General features: G+C 35.6%; 1 protein-coding gene across 7 annotated transcripts in view; it reads left to right on the forward strand.

Annotated features, from left to right (window-relative positions):
• Positions 1 to 21,177, forward strand: part of Acbd6 (acyl-CoA binding domain containing 6) — a 194,115-nt gene that overhangs the window by 169,776 nt on the left and 3,162 nt on the right. For 5 of the 7 annotated variants that reach the window (XR_010044450.1, XM_063239863.1, XM_063239864.1 and 2 more), the window contains one exon: positions 4,630 to 4,660. The exons of the other annotated variants lie outside the window; for them this stretch is intronic. Coding sequence is in view for 4 of the 5 variants with exons in the window: in XM_063239863.1 (XP_063095933.1) it covers positions 4,630 to 4,660 (31 nt within the window). In the remaining variant the exon portion in view is untranslated. The remainder of the gene's footprint in view (positions 1 to 4,629; positions 4,661 to 21,177) is intronic. 7 annotated transcript variants of the gene reach the window in all.

Raw genomic sequence — 21,177 nt, forward strand, 5'->3', positions numbered from 1 at the left:
CAGGGATATAAGCAAAGATTTTGCTTCTCTGCCCAAGGAATCAACAAATGGGATCACATCAAATTAAAAAGCTTCTGCACAGCAAAGGAAACCACCAACAGAGGGAAGAGACAGCCTACAGAATGGGAAAAAAATTTTTTGCAGGCTACTCCTCAAACAAAGGACTAGTATCTAGAATATATAAAATCTCAGAAAAAAATTAGATCCCCCAAATTTAAAGAACGGACATCTGAAATTAATATATACTTCTGAGAAAAAGTACAAATGGCCAATAAATGCATGGAAGAAGATGTTCAGTATCCCTGAACATTTGAGAAGTGCAAATTAAAATAACACTGAGATTCCATCTCATTTCAGAAAAAATGACTATCTTCAAGAAATCAAATAATAAATATGGGAGCAACTGCAAAGAAAAAGAAATACTTCATTGTTGGTGCGAGTATAAACTTGTACAGCCACTGTGGAAAGGCAGTGTGAAGATTCTTCAGAAAATTAAAAATAGAAATTCCACTTGACCGATTCTTGATATCTTCCCCAAAGAGTTATAGACATGATATTATAGTGATACATGCATACCCATGTTTATAGCAGCACAATTCATAATAGCTAAATCTTGGAAGCAGCCTATATGTTAAACATTAATGAATGGATAGAGAAAATACGGTATCTATATTCAGTGCAGTACCACTCTGCCATAAAGAAAAATAAACAAGTCATTTGTAGGAAAATGGATAGACCTGGAGATACAGTGTTAAATGAAGTAAATCAGACACACAAGCTTAAATGTAGCATGGTTTCTCTTGTAAAAGAAGCTCAAAAAGCCAGGCATGGTGGTGCGCTCCGATAATCGTAGCATGTGAGAGGCTGAGGCAGGAGAATTGTTTGCAAGTTCAAAACTAGCCTGGGCTATAAAGTGAACCCAAGGCCAGCCTGAATTGCATAGTGAAACCCTGTCTCAAAAAGACAAAAAAAAGAGAAACCCTGTATATAAATAAAGTGTAAAATAAAAGGTTGATCTTTAGAAATAGGTTGATCTTTGGTACATTAGAAGGGAACTGAGACGGAGGGGAGAAATGAGATGTAAGTGGAAGGGTAAAATGCTATGTGCATATACCAAGTACCTGTGACAGGGGTGGATCCAATGGCACAGGTACCACAGCAGGCTGTTTGTACTGTTGAAAGCTCTAAAAGGTTCACCATCACTGCACTATGAGGAATATGATTATCACGTACTACAAACATGAATAAAAATTATATACTACAAACAGAATTCACTATAGGAAATGTGCAATAGAAGAAATGACCTTCAAGAACCATTTTCTTTCCAAATCAGACACACAATATACACACTTTAGGAAAAGCAAAACCTGTATAAATATTTTAATACTAAATTTATTGAGACATCATGAAATTAATGCAAGTTACCTTTGACCTCTACAATTACAAGAAGTGTTCAAAGTAGTAGCCTTTAGCTTCCAGACATTTATTAGTACAGCAAATTGCTACTTGGGTAACCATGGCTACTGAGATTGCTGCACGTGCATTTTTAATGTCTTTTCTAAGGGTTAGCGTGTAGTGGGTTTTCCACAGTATATGACATCCTCTAAGATGATGAACTACAAGAGTAACACTGTCCGTTGAAAAATGTCATACTGGTTTTCCTGAAGCATGTATATATTTTGGGAGCCCAAGAGATGTAGGGAAGAGGATTAAAGAACAATAATTAAGAAATGTCAAGGGCTGCAGAGATCCGGCCATGGAGGGACTCAGGCAGCTTATTCACCCGCCCTCTTGGTAAGCGTCTGCAACGCGGGCCAGGAGGAGAACAGAGCTCCAGAGATCCAGCCATGGAGGGACTCAGGCAGCTTATTCATCTGCCCTCTTGGTAAGCGTCCATAACGTGGGCCAAGAGGAGAACAGAGCTCCAGAGATCTGGCCATGGAAGGACTCAGGCAGCTTATTCACCCGCCCTCTTGGTTAGCACCTGCAGCTTGGGCCTGGAGAAGAACCATTACCTGTGAGCTTAGTGCCACGTGAGCTGAAAATCAAGCACCCTTCTCCCACCTGCCCCCTTCCCCCTTAGCTATTGGGGATAGATGTTTCAACATCTCTTGGGAGGATGACCATATGCAGTATAGCAAATATGGGGTATTTCCTTCTATCTTCTGTTTAAAGGCATAAGTTGTTTTCACTGTTTTGTTATGTTTCTTTTGCTTTATTCAGTATTTTCAAGTGGTTTTACAATGTTCTATTTTTTGTTTGATTTTACAATATGTAATTGACTGGACAGCTATTGTTAAGTTAAAGAGATTATACCATAGTACTTACTACTACTATCCCAGTATCCTATTGTGAAATCCTGTACCAATTTCACTGCATTGTCTCGATTGGCTTTGTTCTGTCTTGTGCTGTTGCATTTTTACTACTTTCAAAATTTAAAAAATATATATACATGTTGGGACTCATGCATGTGTAGAATCTGTGAACAGTTTATGAGAACTGATGTTATGACAATTGATGAGATGAGCGGATACTTTGAAGAAAAGGAGACACTGAAATGCCCAGTGCTGATCCTGGAGTGTCATGATGTGAAATCCAGCAATACTATTATTCTTTGTTCAGAATGATTTTAACCTGCTTTAGTTTGTTTAATCTAAACATAAATGAAGATATGGATAACTGCGTGTATGTTTAAACGTGTAGGATTGACAACCATGTTACTAAGTTCTTGTTGGACAGTTGATTAGAACTTTTTGCAGTCTCTCTGTTTGAATTCCCACTTTACATGTTCCATTTTTGTACCTTGAACAACTGTTTGTAAAACGACAACATCAACTGGTGATTTCTTACTGTGTTTTTTCTCTGAACGTACTATTTCTACCTATTTTCTGCTTTGTTTGATCTTTCTTTAAATAAAAAAAAGAAATGTCATGTACATGTACCAACTCTCTGTGATGAATGTAGTCATTATATACTACAGACATATACCAGTAAAAAAATTTTTTTAAGTAGGCCAAATGATAGCTTATGCTTCCTGAGTTTATTAGTGCTGCTTTCCATTTTTTACTTTCTTTAAAGTTTGTTTTTGTTTTTTGAGTATAATTGACAAAATCATATATATTTAAGGTATACATCACATTCTTAGATACATGTATGTGTTAAAATGTTTCTGCAACCAAGCTGTTAACATCCATCACTTCACATTTACAGCAGTTCTTAATGTCCTGCACTTAGAAACATACTAAAACAAGTCAAATAGCACCCTTAAACATAAAAAATGGACCAACCATCTCACTCCCAGAGATGAGTATAACAGTCACATGACCACCATTATAGATTAACATTAGAGTTTATTATCCTTAGGATGCTTGGTATATATCCCAAAAATAGCTACTGTGCCATCTCAACCAACAGTACCCTACCCACACCTCAAAACCACTTCTTTCCTGTCTTTTCTTACCCATCTGTGTACTCCTGACCTCTAAATCGTCAGAATCTCCATTCCTTAGTAGGAAAACAAACTCAAAGTTTTCCCTGTCACCACCAGCTGTCATCCCTGCTAAGCTTCTCTAGATGCTAAAAGCCCTTCAGGAATGATGTTTTTCCTACTACCTATCTCGACTTTTTTCTTACTGTCTGTCAAAACTAAAAGAGATTCCCTGTGGTAACTTCCTACTTTTCTCCCTGGGAAATTAACTAGAAAAAGCCTTAGCCAAAAAGTTCTGAAATTAATTGCCACCACATATTCAGCTTTCAGGAAGTGGGAAAGACAATTCTGAGATACACAAGAATAGTTTGGTTTAAATCTTTTTATTGCTCTCTCTCATTTATTTATAATAATAGTTTAGCACTTATTCTTCATTACTAGAGTCAGAATAGAAGCTGTGCAATTAGAAGTGGCATATCAAATTAACTACAACTTCCACTTTTTACCTGTCCTTTACCTGATTAGTTGTTGCTCATGTACTATGTGCTCAGCTCCTTTCAGTTAAATAAGTAGAATTGCTAAACAGTCCTCATCTGTGCCAAATAATTAATACAGCCAAAATATCTTGGTTTTAAAAGAAAAATATTTATCTGAAGTATTGAAGTCTCAGAAACCTATACGGATTTTTGGCCTTCTAGAATTTTGCATGCTTTGAAATCATTCATTTTTATGATATTTAATCTAGTTAGGAATTCTAATATCATTATCCTGGAATGTGTGTGTCTTTCAAAAGCCCTTAAAAAGCTACTAATTCTTACTATAAATCACAAATTCCTTAGATTTGGGGCAAGCTTGGAAATAAACATAAATGGTATAGTGTCAATTTTTCTGCCACTAGTTAGATACCCAAACTGCCACATTTTAAGGGATTCATTCCCTTTGGTTTATTACCTGCACATCTGATTATCCTCACTCTGTGGTAGCTGCTGCAATGTACTAGTTACCATACTCCTGTCTTCCAAGAGAGATCCCTTGTTCAGAAGTTGCTGTAAGGCTGTAAAACTCAAAGAAATGATCACTTTTTTCTCTGTATGTGATAAACTTATGGAATTTTCTGTATATCCGATAATACTTGTTAGTTTGCATACTTTCATACTTTGATGACTGCTTAGACTTCTAAAATGTATTATTTGTTTTTATAGGACAATGAAGGTCAAACAGCTCTTCACTATGGTAAGATGTTTCAAAATTATTAAATGATCATATTTGAATTTTTTTTCTATTTGTTTGAACTTTGGTGAGCCCCATATAGTGCTTATAAAAGTACCTATTAGCTAGCAGAGTTATAACTTTTGGTTATTAATCTAACAAATAAATTAACATGTAAAGTTTGAGATGTATTAAAATTCTTATGGGCACATGAAAGATAAATCAAACATTTCTATACTTGTCATCAGGAAAGTGACAGCTCCTCCAGCCTCTTGTTAAAACTTCAGTATTTCACTGTTGGTTTTGTGAGTGGCATCTAAGATGCTAATCACTGTTACTGAAGATCTAGCTTTTTTTTTTTTTTTTTTTTTTTTGTGTGTGTGTGTGTGCTGGGGATTGAACTCGTGACCTCACACTTGCCAGGCAAGCGCTTACAGCGCTGAGCTAAATCCCCATCCCTTAGCATTTCTCAATAAGAAACACTTTCTTGATATTCAGGAGGGCCCCTAAGTGCAATTTTTCTTTCTGCTGTTTCAGTTTACTGTAACCCCAAAATATTAACTATTCTGACATTTCCATAAGTAAATAATGAATAAATTTTACATTGTGTGCAGCTCTGAGTAGTATGATAAAATCTCATGCCATACTGCTACATCAGCGCAAAACATGAATCACCTCTTTGTCCCATCTACTTATGCTATGTACAGTGCATTTCCCATGTGTTAGTCACTGATTAGCCATCTCATTTATCAGCAGCTGATTGCTGTGCTTGTTGTGTTCAAGTGACCCTTTGGTAGTATCCAAACACTGTGTCACAATGCCTGCATCATTCATCTTACTTCATCTCATCATATAAGCATTATATTGTCTTACATTATGAGAAGATTTCAAGAATTCACTGAGGTTTGTGGAATGTGTTCCCCAGAAGATAAGGGGAGACAACTATAATTGAAGTAAAAGTAAATAAATTTGACCCTAAACTCATTTCTGCTATTAATTGATCAGTATTTTTAAGTAATGTTTATATAATTGTGTGGCTCTTACAGAACTATTAGAAATTATCAGTAAAATAAAAGGTATTTATCTATTTCTTAAACTATAAAGTATGTAAATACATCCACAGATTCTGTGAATATGGTTGAATTACAGCGTGTTGTTGGTATTTAAGCCAGATTAAGGATGAACCACCTTCAGACATTTTGGGAAGGAATACATTAGGCCATTTTGCTCAGCAATCCTAGACTGCTATTTAGTAACAAGTGGCTCAGATGCTCTTGGATATCTTTGTCCACTCCTTAGCATTATTTGGCTATCAGTGGGTTACCCACTTCAGTGGATTATCTAGGAGTTTGAACTGTTGGACTAGCTATCATATTATCCATATAAGTCAACCTGATAATAAAGATTGAAATGTCAATAAATATCTACCCCAACTTATTTATGAATTTATCTAATGTAACCTGAAGACTTCAACCAGCAGGAAAAAAAAGAAAATTGTGAGTCAATCTCACTTTGGATACAGATGCAAAAATTCCATGGAAAACATTAACAAATTAAATCCATCAGTATATTTTAAAAAGAAAGGTATGTCATAATGAAATCAAGGAATTCAAGAACGATATAATATTTTTAATTTTATTAATGTAGTTTTCCACATTTGCAAGTTAGGGGAAACACCATACAGTGAAATCAAATGCAGGCTATTTTCCAGGAAATTCATTACACACTCTACAAAGCAATATAGAAAAGTAGTTAAGGCCATGTGCTTTTTTAAGCAATCCTGGAAGTAGACTATTTGTTTTGTTTTGTTATTGTTGTTGTTTTTCTTTTCTGCTTTCCTTGTTTATTTTATTCAATTTGGTTTTTATTTCTTTTGTGGTTTTTTTGTTTGGTTTTTTTTTTTTTTTTTTGAGCATGCGTGTGGTTCCTAACCTCCTTGTGGTTGTGGCTTTGTTCTGTTCTACCTTTATCTCTTTCAGCTCGCTTTTCCTTCAGTCTTCTGCATTAGCTTCCCCAAATTGGTGGGATCTATTCCTCAACTACTTGTAATCTCTCTTTTCTCACTTTACTGTTTTCTCTTTAATCCATTTTGAATCTTAACTCCTGAGTGCAGAATTGATACATTGTGGTCTTATATATTGTATATAACTATTTTGCATTTCACTGAAAAGATATGAGAAGACAAAACAAGACACAACCTCAGACACCCAGTTCACCAAAGGGAAACCCATTGGGCAGTGAGGTTGGAAAATCCGAAAGCTCCCTACCAGACTCTCCAAAGTGGTAACAAATCAATTAAATGAGGCTCTGTCTCGAATAACTACAATGATTACCAAAATACATACCATGCTTAGTGATGTTAGAGCAGACATAGACCAAAAAAAAATAGATGAGCTTAAACAAATTATGGAAACACAACGTAAGAAACAAATGGACTCCATAAAGCAGATTCAGGCAGATAGATATCCAGGAAAATAAAAACTCCATTGAAAGTATTGAAAGCAGAATAAGCCAATGTGTGGACAGAATCTCAGATATTGACAACAAGATTACAGTTAGTGACCAGGAAAAGAAATATTTCTCAAAACTTGCAAGGAAAAATGAAAATTCAATACAACAGCTACTAGATGAGACAAAGATAATTTAAGATTAATTGAAGTCACTAAACAAGTAAGAGATACCACAAATGATATTAAAAACATGTTCACAAACATCGTGACAGGAAACTTTCCTGGTAGAGAAAAAGAATTTGACATACAAGTAAGTGAGGCATATAGAACTCCAGTTAGCAGTGATCAAAAAAAATCTACATCCAGGCATATCATAGTCAAGATTCCAGAAATTCAACACAAGAATAGAATTTTAGAAACCAAGGAGGGAGCAAAGATGGCAGATAGATAATAGCTGGCAACAGAGGCTCCCTGAGATAGTCAGTCAACTTAGAATTCAACATAATACAGCATGGGGAGCCCCGAACAGAGGGAGATGAATTCTCTCATCCAAAGAAGAAACTAAGGTAAGAAGAACCAATCAAACATACAGTCCCAGTGCTATTATTGGAACAGCTAACGGTTCAGTGCACCCGCCGCAGCAGGCAACTTGCCGAGCCATCCCAAAGCCCCGCCGCTTCTACTTACTGAAGGCACAGTCACACTGAGGTCAGGGATCAGCCAAGAACAGATAGCTGAGCTGGTGGGGAGCCTGTATCAACCTGTGGTGAGTGATGGGAGTGGAGCCATTCCATGGAAAGGGGGGCTCCGGCGGATGACATTCTGGGACCTGGCAGGACTGGCAAGTACAAAGGGCAGCAGTGACTTCAGTCAGTTGTTCCCTTCCTGAATGGGATTGGTGGAGTGAGGTAAGCTTGGGTCACACGACGTGGCTGAGACTCAGTAGATTATCCAAAAGCAATTCCCTAAGGCAGCGGTACACACTATCCCAGTGAAGCCTCAGAAGTTTGACCTGGAAGGGAGGCAGTGCACAGTAATACAGTGCAGGCCACAACAGCTTGACTGATCTGGAGGGAGGGTCTAGCATACGCTGCCCCTGTTTGCAACTCACTAGCACACTGAAGTAGGAAGGGTCACCTAGCCAGCATGCTTCAAAAGAATTGTAACCAACAAAGAAGGAAACTGGGGCCTCCTGGAAGAAACAAAAAAGATGGGAAGAGGAAGCAACAAAAAGTCCCAAGGTTCCAAGCCTGAGAACACTGAACCAGGACAGCTAAATACAAAGGAGAATGAGAACAGCAAACATGCAATATTAGACATGGCATCAGTGGACATAAAGAGATATATTCGGGACCTCATAGACGAGTTCAAAAGTGAAATATTTAGCCAAGTAAAGCAAAATATAAGAAGATTAATAAAAGAGATACTAAGCACCCCTCAAGCAGACACAGATGGAAGAAGGGAGGAACTCAAAAGAGAGAACCATTTGGTGAAGAATATAAAAAAATTTGCATGAAACAGATTCAAAGAGACCACCAGGAAATTTAGAACTATGGAAAGATGGCATATCAGCTTGAAAGAAACTAAGGATAGATTATCCAAACTGGCGGACAATTTTGCAATGTGGGAGCATAAAAGGGAAAACTTTTTAAAAATAACAAGGAAACAAGCAGTAACAATACAAAGGCTGGAAGATGACAAAAGGATCTATAACTTGAGAATAAAGAATGTGAATGAAGAAGCAGAGGTACAAACAAAGGAACTACAAAGGCTATTCACAGAAATAATTAAGGAAAACTTCCCAAGCATAGGAAAAGGAAATGATACTCTGATATATGAGGCATACAGAACTCCAGCCACCTACAACCAAAACAGAGCTACACCCAGGCATATAATAATCAAGATCCCAGAAATTCAATATAAGAACAGAATATCAAAAGCTGTTAGAGACAAGAAACAGACAACCTATAAAGGAAGGCCCATTAGAATAACAGCACAAGTCAAGAAGAGCCTGGATCGAAATATTCCAAGCCCTGAAAAAAAATAACCTCCATCCCAGGTTGATATACTCTGCTAAACCGTCTGTAGAAATTAATGGAGAAACAAGATGCTTCCAAGACAAAGAGGAACTTAGGAAATTCGCAACCACCAATCGAATTCTACAGAGAATACTTAGGGTATTCTAGAGAGAGAGAAAAGTACTAGAATTCCCAGAACAGTGGCAGAGAGGCCTCAATGAATGGAGCAGAAAACAGAATGAAGAAGATAAGCGGACAACTGATGGCAAAAAAAGAGCCACACATGGAGTAGATCAGGCGGCAGGGTCCACCGAGATGCTATATAGGAAATGTAATTCACCTGAAAAAGAGTACATGGACTGAAAATCAAATATGAGAAAACAGTGCTCTGTGTGACAGAGAGCAAGAGGGGCTCTAGACCAGTATTTGTGGATAGGTTGAAAAGACAGGCTTTAATAGGTAAAGGAATACAATTAGAGATCAAGTCCAGGAGAGAGAAGGTTTGGAACCACTTAGCAGGTTGCCCCCCCTCAATTTAAAACTGAGGGTCTTTGTCCGACCCAAAAATGCACAGTATACCCTAGGGAAGTGAAAGGGGAAGGAGAGTCTTAGGATTTAAATCACACATTACTCGCACCACTCTGCTTAGATAGATTTCATTCTCTCTCTTTTTTTTTTTTTTGATAGATTTTATTCTGTCCCAGTTTGTCTACTTGCATTAGATTTGAGGACACAGACAGCTATCCCCAAAACATCAGGATATAGCACAGTAATCATCTTTAATTTCCAATTATCTTAATCTGGAGCCCTGTATAACTTATACTGTTTTATCTTGACTGATCTTAGTTAAATCGGGTTTGTTTGATTGCTGTTTGGTATCAGCAGGTTTTATTCAACACTGATATGATTGATAGTAATAAGTCTGAGAGTACAGGCAACTACACTGAAGATGACAAAACTTTACGATACACATTCTGGTTTGATAAGTGCCTGTTTTTGAAGTTTTATACTATATACAAAGTTGTGTTTTTATTAATACTGTTATGTACTGATATATTCAATTATACTATGTCTGATGATATAGGAACTATGGTAGAACTCCTTGTACAACGGTCTTATATGTCTTTTTTGTTTCATGTGTTTATAGGAATATGTTTTGTTTGTCTTGCTTTGTTTTGTTTCTCTCTCTAACATAGAAAGGATAGAAATACATGTTAAGACTCATGCATGTGTAGAACCTATAAACAGTTTATGAGAACTGATGACACATGATGAAATGAACAAATACTTTGAAGAAAAAGAGACACTAAAGTACCCAGTGCTGATCCTGGAGTGTCATAATGTGAAACCCAGCAATAGTATTATTCTTTGTTCAGAGTGATATTAACCTGCTTGGGTTTATTCAATCTCAACATAATTGAAGATATAGATACTGCATGTATGTTTAAGTGTATAGGATTATTGACAACCATATTTCATAGTTTTTGTTGGATAGTTGAACAGAACTGGTTGCAGTCTCACTGTTTGAATCCCCACTTTATATGCTCCACTTTAGTATCTTGAATAACTATTTGTAAGTGGACAATGTATAATCATCAACTAGCGATTTCTTACTGTTTATTTTTTTCTTTGAAAGTATATTATTTCTACCTGTTTTCTGTTTTGTTTAGTCTTTCTTTAAATAAAATTAAAAAAACAAAAGACACTACAGTGCCCAGTGCTGATCCCGGAGTGTCATGATGTGAAATCCAGCAATACTACTATTCTTTGTTCAGAATGATTTTAGCCTGTTTTAGTTTGTTTAATCTCAACGTAAGTGAAGATATGGATAACTGCGTGTATGTTTAAGTGTATAGGATTGACAACCATATTACTAAGTTTTTGTTGGATAGTTGAACAGAACTGTTTGCAGTCTCACTGTTTGAATTCCCACTTTATATGTTCCACTTTTGTATCTTGAACAACCACTTGTAAAAGGACAGTATGTAAACATCAAATAGTGATTTCTTACTGTTCATTTTTTCTATGAACATATGTGTTATTTCTACCCATTTTCTGTTTTGTTTAGTCTTTCTTTAAATAAAATTTACAAAAATAAAAACAAAGAATAGAATTTTAAAAGCTGTTAGGGAAAAGAAACAAATCACTTGTAAAGGAAAGCCCAACAGAATTACAGCTGACTTCACAGCACAAACTCTCAAGTCCAAGGAAGCTTGGAGTAAAGTACTCCAAGTTCTAAAGGAAAACAACTTTCAACCCAGATTGGTGTGTCCTGCAAAACTATTTTTTAAAATTGCGGAAGAAATAAGATACTTCCATAACAAAGAATATCTGAGGAAATTTATGACCACTAAACCAGCACTCCATAATATTCTGAAAGACATTCTAGAAAGAGATAATAAGGACTACAGCTCCATGAAACCCAACAGAAGGAATCCACCAGGAAAAGCAAATACTTAGAGGGAAGGGAAAAAGAAATAAAGAAAATGGAGGGAGCCAATAATAGAAAAATAACATGACAAGGATAAATTAATACATAGCAGTTTTAACCATTAATGTTAATGGTCTCAACTCACCAGTCAAAAAACACAGACTAGCGGAATGGATCAAGAAGCAAGATCCAACAATATGTCACATACAAGAAACACATTTAATATAAAAAGAAATTTATAGGCTAAAAATTAAAGGATGGAAAACAATATTTCATGCAAAGGAATCCAGAAAAAAAAAAAAACAGGGGTTGCTGTGCTATTTGCAGATAAAGTGAATTCCAAGACTGATTAAAAGAGATAAAGAAGGTCACTACATCTTGGTAAAGGGAACATTCCAAGAAAAGAGATAACAATCATAAATATATATGCAACAAATATTAGTGCACCCGGTTATATAAGACAATTATTAATGGACATCAAAAATCAAATAAGTCTTAACACAGTTGTTTTGGGAGACCTAAATACCTCACTGTCACAAAAAGACCGATCAACTAGACAAAAAATCAATAATGAAATATTAGAACTAAATCAAACTTTTGAGCAAATGAACTTAGTGGATATCTATAGAGTGTTTCACCCTACAACATCAGAATATACATTCTTCTCAGCTGCACAAGAATTTCATCAACGCATTGAAAATAAATAACACCCTTTTCAACAATCAATGAGTGACAGATGAAATAAGGAAATTAGGCACTTTTTGCAGCTGAGTGATAATGATAGTACAACATACCAGAACTTGTGTGACACAATGAAAGCAGTCTTAAGAAGGAAATATATAGCAGTAAATACCTGTATCAGAAAAACAGAACAAGCACATGTAAACAACTTAATGTTGAACCTTAATCTTCTAGAAAAAGAAGAGCAGGCTAAATCAAAAGCTCACACAAAGTAAATTACAAGGATCAAAGCAGAAATTAACACACTAGAGACTAAAACAAAATACAAAGAATCAATGAATCCAAGAGTTGGTTCCTTGAAAGATTAAATAAAATTGGCAAACCCTTGGCTAACCTTATCAAAAAAATAAAAGATTCAAATCTATGCAATTAGACATGAAAAGGATGAAATTACAGCAGACCCTGTAGAAATCCAAAAAATCATCTATACAATCATTGAAAACTTGTATTCTAATAAGATGGAAAATGCAGAATAGACAGATTCCTAAATACTTATGAGTTACCAAAGCTAAATCAAGAAGATATAAAAATCCTAAATAACCCAATATCAATAAATGAAATTAAAGATGTTAATTAAAAACCTGTCAACAAAGAAAAGCCCAGATCCTGATGGATTCCCTGCTGAATTCTACAAGAAATTTAGTGAAGACCTAATACCACTACTTCTCAAACTCTAATTAAATTAAAAAGGTAGCAATACTCCCAAATTCATTCCTGGGAGCAAGCATTACTCTGATTCCAAAACCAGAGAAGGACCCAACTAAGAAAGAGAATTACAGGCCAATCTCCATAATGAACATTGATGCGGAAATCCTCAAGAAGATACTGGCAAACATATTGCAGCAAATCATTAATAAGGTTGTACACCATGATCAAGAAGGATTCATCCCAGGGATGCAGAGATGATTCAATATACATAAGTCCAAAATGTAATACATCATGTTAACAGAGCCAAGGACAAAAATTCATGTGATCATCTCAGTAGATGCAGAAAAAGCTTTTGACAAAGTCCAGTGCCCATTCATATTCATGATTTTTTAAAAACCTACAGAAATTGGAATAGAATTGGAATTATCTCAATCTGATAAAAAGCCATCAATGACAAAGCAACAGCCAACATCATACTAAATAGACAAAAATTGAAAGCTTTTACTCTAAAATCAGGAACAAGACAAGATGTCCACTGTCTCCACTCCTATTTAACATACTCCTGGAAACTTTAGCCAGAGCAATTAGACAAGAGAAAGAAATAAAAGAAATAAAGATAGAAAAGGAAAAATTATCATTATTTGCAGATGACATGATACTCTACTTAGAAGACCTCAAAGACTGCACCAAAAGACTTTTAGATTTAATAAGCAAATTTAGTAATCTAGCTGGTTATAAAGGCAACACTCAAAAAAACAGTAGCCTTTTTGTATACAAATAACAAACTCACTGAGAGAGAAACCAGAGAAACAATGCCTTTTACAATAACATCCAAAAAAATGAAATACCTAGGAATCAGTCTAACAAAAGATGTGAAAGACCTCTACATTGAAAGCTATAGTACTCTGAGAAAGGAGGTTGAAGAGGATATTAGAAAATACAGGGCTATCCCATGCTCTTGGATAGAAAGAACCAATATAATGAAAATAGCCATACTTAAAGAAACTTATACAGATCCAGTGCAATTCCAATCAGAATCCCAATTGCATATCTTACAAAATTAGAGAAAACAATCCTAAAATTCATTTTGAATCAAAAGAGACCTAGAATAACAAAGGTATTCCTGAGCAACAAAGACAAGATAGCAGCCATCACAATCCATGACTTGAAATTATACTATAAAGCTACTGTGATAAAAACAGTGTGGTACTGGCAAAAAAAAAAAAAAACATACCTGAAGATCCATGGAATAGATTAGAAGATGCAGAAATAAGTGCAGGCACACTAGGCTACCTTATCTTTGACAAAGGTGCCAAACACATTCACTGGAAAAGAGATAGTCTCTTTAATAAATGCTGTTGGAAAAACTGGCTTTCCACATGCTGAAAATTAAAACTGGACCATATACTAAGCTAAAATCAGAATGGATTAAAGATCTTAATATTATAACAGGAACATTAAATCTGCTAGAAGGTCGAATAGGTAAAATTCTTGAAGACATTGGTATCGGCAAATACTATGAATAAAACCCAGAGTGCACAAGACTTATCACAAATTATCAACAAATGGGATCTCATCCTACTGAAAAACTTTTGCACAGCAAGAGAAATCATCAGCGAAGTGAAGAGACAACGCACTATGTGGGAGAAACTGTTTGCCAGCTGTTCCTCAGATAAAGGATTATTATCAAGAACATATAAAGAACTAAAAAAAAATCAGTCTTCCCATATTTAAAGACCCAATCCAAAAGTGGGTATCTGAGATGAACACATACTTCTCAGATGAAGAAGTACAAACCGCAAATAAATACATGAAAAAATGTTCAACAGTACTGGGCATTCAAGAGATGCAAATTAAAACTACACTGAGATTTCACCTCACCCTAGAAAGAATAGCTAATATTAAGAAATCATCCAATAACAAATGCTAGAGGTGCTGAGGGGAAAAGGAACCCTTCTCCATTGTTGGTGGGAATGCAGACTGGTGCAACCACTGTGGAGATCAGTTTGGAGATTCCTTTAAAAACTAGGATTGGAGGTTCCATTTGACCCAGCTATTCCCCTTCTGGATATCTTCTCAAAAGAATAAAAAACATCATACCACCGCAATATATGTGCACCCATGTTTATAGCAACACAATTTGTAATAGCCAGATCTTAAAAACAACCTAAATTCCCATTAACTGAATAATGGATAAAAAAGATGTGATATATCTATATAATGGAGTACTATTCAGCCATAAAGAATGATAAATGACATTTTTATAGGTAAATGGATGTGCCTTGAGAACATACTGAGAACATATTTCATGTATAAACATATTGTTGTATTAGTATGATAAGGGAAAAACATGTATTTTGTCCAAAAGAAAATGACTTCAGCCAAGCAACAACTCAGGCAATGTCTGCCTTTAACCCACGATGAGCCACTTTGAGCTGACTTTTGGATGTCTTGAAAAATTTTGATGTGCTATAAGGTTTGAGTTTTTTTGCATGTGCATATCCAGTTTTTCCAGTATATTTATTGAGGGTACAATCCTTCCTCCACTTAATTGCTTTTGCATCTTTACCAGAAATCAATTGTCTGATCTGTAGGTATCTATTTTGGGACTTTATATTGGTACTTTGGTGGTTTGTCTGTCTTAGTATCAATGCTGTTTTGTCATGGTCAGTGTAACTTTGTGATAAATCATGGGATTGGGGAGGGTTGGAGCTCTAATTTTGTTCCTTTATCAAAGTTACTTAGTCTATTCTGAGTCTTTTCTATTTTTACAAAAATGTAAGAATCAAAATGTTAATCTTTATGAAAAATGATATTGGCAGTTTGATAAGAGATTGGTTTTTTTGATCTTCATTGTTTTTCATTTTTGGTTTTGTCGTATTTTTAATTTCTCAAGGAAAGATAGGATGTTTCATAACTTTCTTTTCTAATAAATGTACTTGGTGTTTAAAAAAAATAGACTGCTACTTTCATTTAATGTAAAAGCAAAGCAGTAAAGAAAAAATAAGGGAATCAGCATGACATGATACCTATAGAAAACAAAAGGAGAAATAGCAGATGTAAATTCTGCTATATTAACAATCCAGTCAAGAAGCATTATCATTAATCATTATCATTAATTGTTGTCCACAAGAGATAATTTTTAGATTCAAAGATATAAATAGATTGAAAATACAAGAATAAAAAAATATATATCAGGCAAACAGAAACCACAAGAAAAGTGTTTGACTATAATATCAGACAAAAAAGATTTTAAAATGGTATTAAAGATAAAGAGGCACATTTTATCATGATAAATGGATCAAACCATCAAGAAAATACAGTTGTAAACATGTGTGTGCTTAGTGCTGGTATCGTATATGCAGCAAAAACTGAGATGTGAAGGAAAAAATAGACAATTCAGAAATATAAAAGGATAGAAACAATGTAGAGTATATACTATAATCACCATAGAATGAAATTAGGTGTCTCGAGTGGGAAAAAAAATAAGAAACTCACAGTATGTTGAAATTAAACAGTGCATTCCTAGATAACCATTGCATCAAGAGAGACTTTTAGAAGACTTTGAAATGAATGAAAACAAAGACATACCAGAACTTATGGGATGGAGCTAAGAGTGTTTAGATGAAATTGCATAGCTATAAATCTTATGCTAAGAAATAAATAATATCTCAAATCAATACACCAACCTTCCATCTTGAGGCACTGGAAAAAGAATGGCAAATTACATCTAAATAAAACATGAAGAAAGTAATAAAGATTAGAAGTGGAAATAGATGAAATGGAAAGTAGGAAACTAATAGAGAAAAGCAATAAAACCAAAAATTTGTTCTCTACCAACTAGTCAGCCCTCAAAATTGTGAAAAATAATACATTATTATAGTCAAGTTTTGAGCAGTTTGTTATGCAACAGTAGATAACTGGAACAACTTACCCCACATACATAAGTCTGTTTGAGATGAATTAAAGATATAAATAAGGAAAAGCACAAATTTACATTTTTAGAATATTATAGTAAGAAGTGGTTTTTTCACAAAACATATACTTTATAGTGGTACCTCAATTCATGAGTACTTTTGTTTATGAGCAGTTTTGTTTGCAGCCTCTGCATCAGGTGATAAATGACCTCTGCTGTTGTAGATTAAAAACTAGTGGTCAACTTAACACCATCTGAATTAAATCAGCATGGTACTTGAGTGTGGATGTTCCACCTGAGGAAAGTTGCCAGCATAAACTGAAAAGGAGAAGCAAGGTGTGGAAGCGTTATGGCATTGTGGCCCTCAGGCATTGTGGGTTCTCCTGTGTGTTGCTGTTTGAACCATTGGTTCTCGTGGAGAAGCATTGCTTCCTGGCTCCAGAGAGGAAGATGTGTGCCGTTTAATCTCCAGGACAACTCCTTATGCTGGCTTCCTGGCATGTACTCAACTGTGCTTATCGTAGGAGGAGCTTGGGGCCTCTGTGTTGCTAAGGATGGCTGTGGTGCTTTTCAGGACAGCCCTGATCTTATTATGATTGTGACTTCTCGGCTCCAGCGTAGAACCCTCAACCTACCAACACAGCTCCTTCAGCTCACTAGCATAGACTTTCTAGCTCCCATTGCTGACCTTTGGTCCTTCCCAGCATGAATCAGTACAACAGACTGGTGTGAGTCCTTTTTGTGGGCTCTAGATCCCCAGTTGGACTCATGGGAGGCATTGTCATGGGCTCTGGGTTTTCATCTGGGCTCATGTAAGACATTGCTGTGTGATTCAGGTCCTTGGCTGAATATTCTGTGTCATTGGGGTTATGGATAGATTTCCTCCACTTCCTTTTGTTAAGTCTGGGTGACCATCATAAAATACTATAAATTCCAAGTCCTGATTTTAATTGTTCTCCTCACAATCTCTGACTACAATATCTGCCATTTTTCTCACACAAACACAAACATGCCATCTTTTCCAAAATCAAAGGACAAATTTTTGTGAACTGAGGTACCACTGTACTTTAAATTATGGTAACTTGACCACATTAGAGTTTTGTTTTGTTTTGTCTTGTCTTGTTTTATTTTGTTTTTTGATACAAGGTCTTTCTGTGTAGTCCAGGCTAGCCTTGAACTCATGGTAATTCTCCTACCTCAACCTCCTGAGTGCTAGGACTATAGGTATGAGCACCAAGCCCAGCAGAAAATCTTAAACTTCAGTAAAACAGCATAGTATAAGCAAAGTACAAATACAATCTACAAATCAATAGAAGATATTATAAAATGCAAATAACCATTAAGTGAGTACTCAGAATATATAAAAATATCTACCCTATTAGTAGCAAAGGCAATCCAATAGAAAAATGGACCGAAAAAATATGGGCAGTCAGTTCATAAATGAGAAGACCCAATTAACAAACAAGAAAATGTACTCAACATCACTAATAATTGTCGGGAGATATAGAAGGATCTTACCTCAATATAATTAAAGCTATACATAATAAACCCACAGCCAACGTCATACCAGGGGGAGGGGTGTGGGGAGCGGTGCGATCGCCCGCTGCTGTCTCCCCGCCTCTCCCTCGTATGGGCACATAATGTGCCTACATTAACGATAATCCTCTCCTACTCACGTCATGTACAGGGACGTGACGATGACCCATCAGAGATCACCCGCAACCTCTTCCTGTCCCACCGGCCCGCCCTTGTCCTATAAAAGCTGCCACCACTTCCTCAATAAACGAGACTTGATCGGACTTCCTCGACTTGTCTCATCTGTCTGTCTCCTCCCTGTCTGTGTTAATCCCTGTTCCTTCCACAGCAAACTGCCCCGCGGATCGGGATTGACCCGCGGACCAGGTCAGGGGGGAGTCCTGAAAGTATTTCCTCTAAAATCAGGAACAGACAACGATATTCACTCTTTTCTCCAAGATGGCATTTGAAATTTTAGGCAGAGAAAGAAGTTTTTAAAGGGTTACAAATAGGAAACTAAGAAGTCAAATTATCACTACTTACATATGATGATCTTTGACTTAAAAGATCCTAAAAATTCCTCTAGAAGAATTTAAGATCTGATAGATTTCAGCAAAATGGCAGGATACAAAATCAATAGCTTTTCTATACACTAATCAAAAACAAGACACTATAAAAACAGAAAAATTTGAAAGAGAACTTGATAAAACTTTTTAATAAACGAAAAAATATGGAAGTTTTGCAACTGATAGGTTAAAGTATAGAACTGGCAAAGGTTAACAAAAAGAAGCTGTTTCTAAGGAAATCATAAAAAAAGACAAAGAAACAACAAATGTGATAGAGAAATTGAGTGAAGTAAGAAAGTTCAGCATTTTGAATAGGCATTCCAGAAAAAGTTATAGGAGAATCAATATTTGAGGTTATATATACTAATTATTTCTAGAAGTGATAATACTGAAATATTCATATTCAAGAATTATGAAATCTGATCACAGTAATCTAAAGTATTCATCTAGTGGAACATCATGTAGCAATGAAAATGAAATACAACCCCAGGCAGCTTCTTGGAGTAATCTCAGAAACACACTGTGAAGTTCAAGAACTGGCCACACAAAGTATGCTTTCCTTACATTAAGGTGAGAACCAGGCATGCTGGTACACACCTGAAATCCTAGCTGTCTGGGAGGCTGAGGCAAAAGGATTGCAAGTTCAAGTTCACCCAGGGCAATTTAGCAAGACTTTGTCTCAAAATAAAAAAAGGGTTGAGGTCAGTGCAGAAATCCTATGTTCAATCTGCATTATCCCAAAAATATGGATGAATGAGTGAATATAGGAAACAAGAAAAACTCAGCATTAATAGATAAGATAATGATTACTTTGGAGGAAGAGAACAGGTTGCAACTGGAGGGGTTTATCATGCAAGGTTGCTTCTGATATTTTAATAATGATCCTATTCTTGATCATCTAGATACTACTTACATGGAGAATTTATATATGTAGTCTTGCATGTATTTTATGCTCTGATAAAAGGTTTACACACAAAAATGTTCCAATTTAGACAGAGATACAGTGATGGTGTTACTATTCCTATTTTGACGATCTTTCCAACAAATACCTGAACTTAGATGTTACTTTTTACCTACTTACAGATGAAAAACTGAAGGCTAGAGAGAGAGATGGTCTGACCTTGACAGGGAAGTACAGGTTGTAGGCAGCAGAGCCAAGACACTCGGCAGGTCTTCTGATTGCACGTTCATGATTCCATAAATAACTGTAGTTCTGGATTCTCTTAAAATACACAGTATCTTGTGGAAAATAATCTTTTATAGAAGTAAAATAAAGGAAAATCCTTTATCTTCAGTCAATTTGGTTGATGAGTCAAGGCTAGTTTTCAAGCCTGTAAACACATAATCTGTCTGTATGCTTTTATATTCTTATATCATCATGTCAGAGGTTTGACATTACAAATATATAAAACATTCAGGAATATTTAATAAAAATTAATATTTTAAGTTTAATTACTTTTAGAGCAATTCATTTTTAATTTATATTTTCTTATTATGTCACTGAACTTTTGCCAGTTTTTGAGGTGGTCAAAAAACAATCTTGTATCTGTAATTGCCACTGTAATTACCATTCATTAAGTACTTGTTATATGCCAGAGAATCTGCTAGGCATATTTTATTTAATCTCTTAATATTAGTTATCCTTTTGTTTAGTAGGTGTTCAGTAGCTATTACACAGTTTATTTTATTTAAGTGCCTTCAACCTATTCTTGAAACTTTTATAAAACTGTAAGTACGGTTAAATCCACTGAATGCAGACAGTATTAGGTCTTATGGGGCTTTGCTATTATTTTTTATGAATTACTGTTCAGCCTGACAGCTGTCCTTGTGTTGACAGCTTTTGTGATTATAGCAGTTGTCAAACTCCATCTTTAAGCAGGTTGTAAATCCTGGCTTCTTCCGATTAAAACTGGGTCAGAGCCAATCACAGGTTATCTAGAGGCCAGTATCCTACTACTGTATGCCCTCACTAGTTCCTTCTGACTGGTCGTTGTCTAGCAGCATGTTAAAATTCTTATTTGCCTATATTTTACCTGAGTATTTTGAGTCTTTAGTTGCTGCTCATCTTTTTATTTTTGTGATTAAACATGGTCTTTGCTGAAGAGTATATTGGTGTAAGTGTGGTCTTCCTTACAAATGACCTGTTAGCCTTCCCCTCCTCTTCCTCCACTGGGAATACTAATATCATTGCATCTGTGTCTCCCAGGGGAAATCAAGGTTTTTCCTTGCACGTGTAGTCATGTGATTGCAAAGTGG

This window comes from Cavia porcellus, unplaced genomic scaffold (assembly GCF_034190915.1).
Source record: "Cavia porcellus strain 051 isolate PalLab524CR breed Dunkin Hartley unplaced genomic scaffold, mCavPor4.1 scaffold_29, whole genome shotgun sequence".
NCBI classification, from domain to species: Eukaryota; Metazoa; Chordata; class Mammalia; order Rodentia; family Caviidae; genus Cavia; species Cavia porcellus.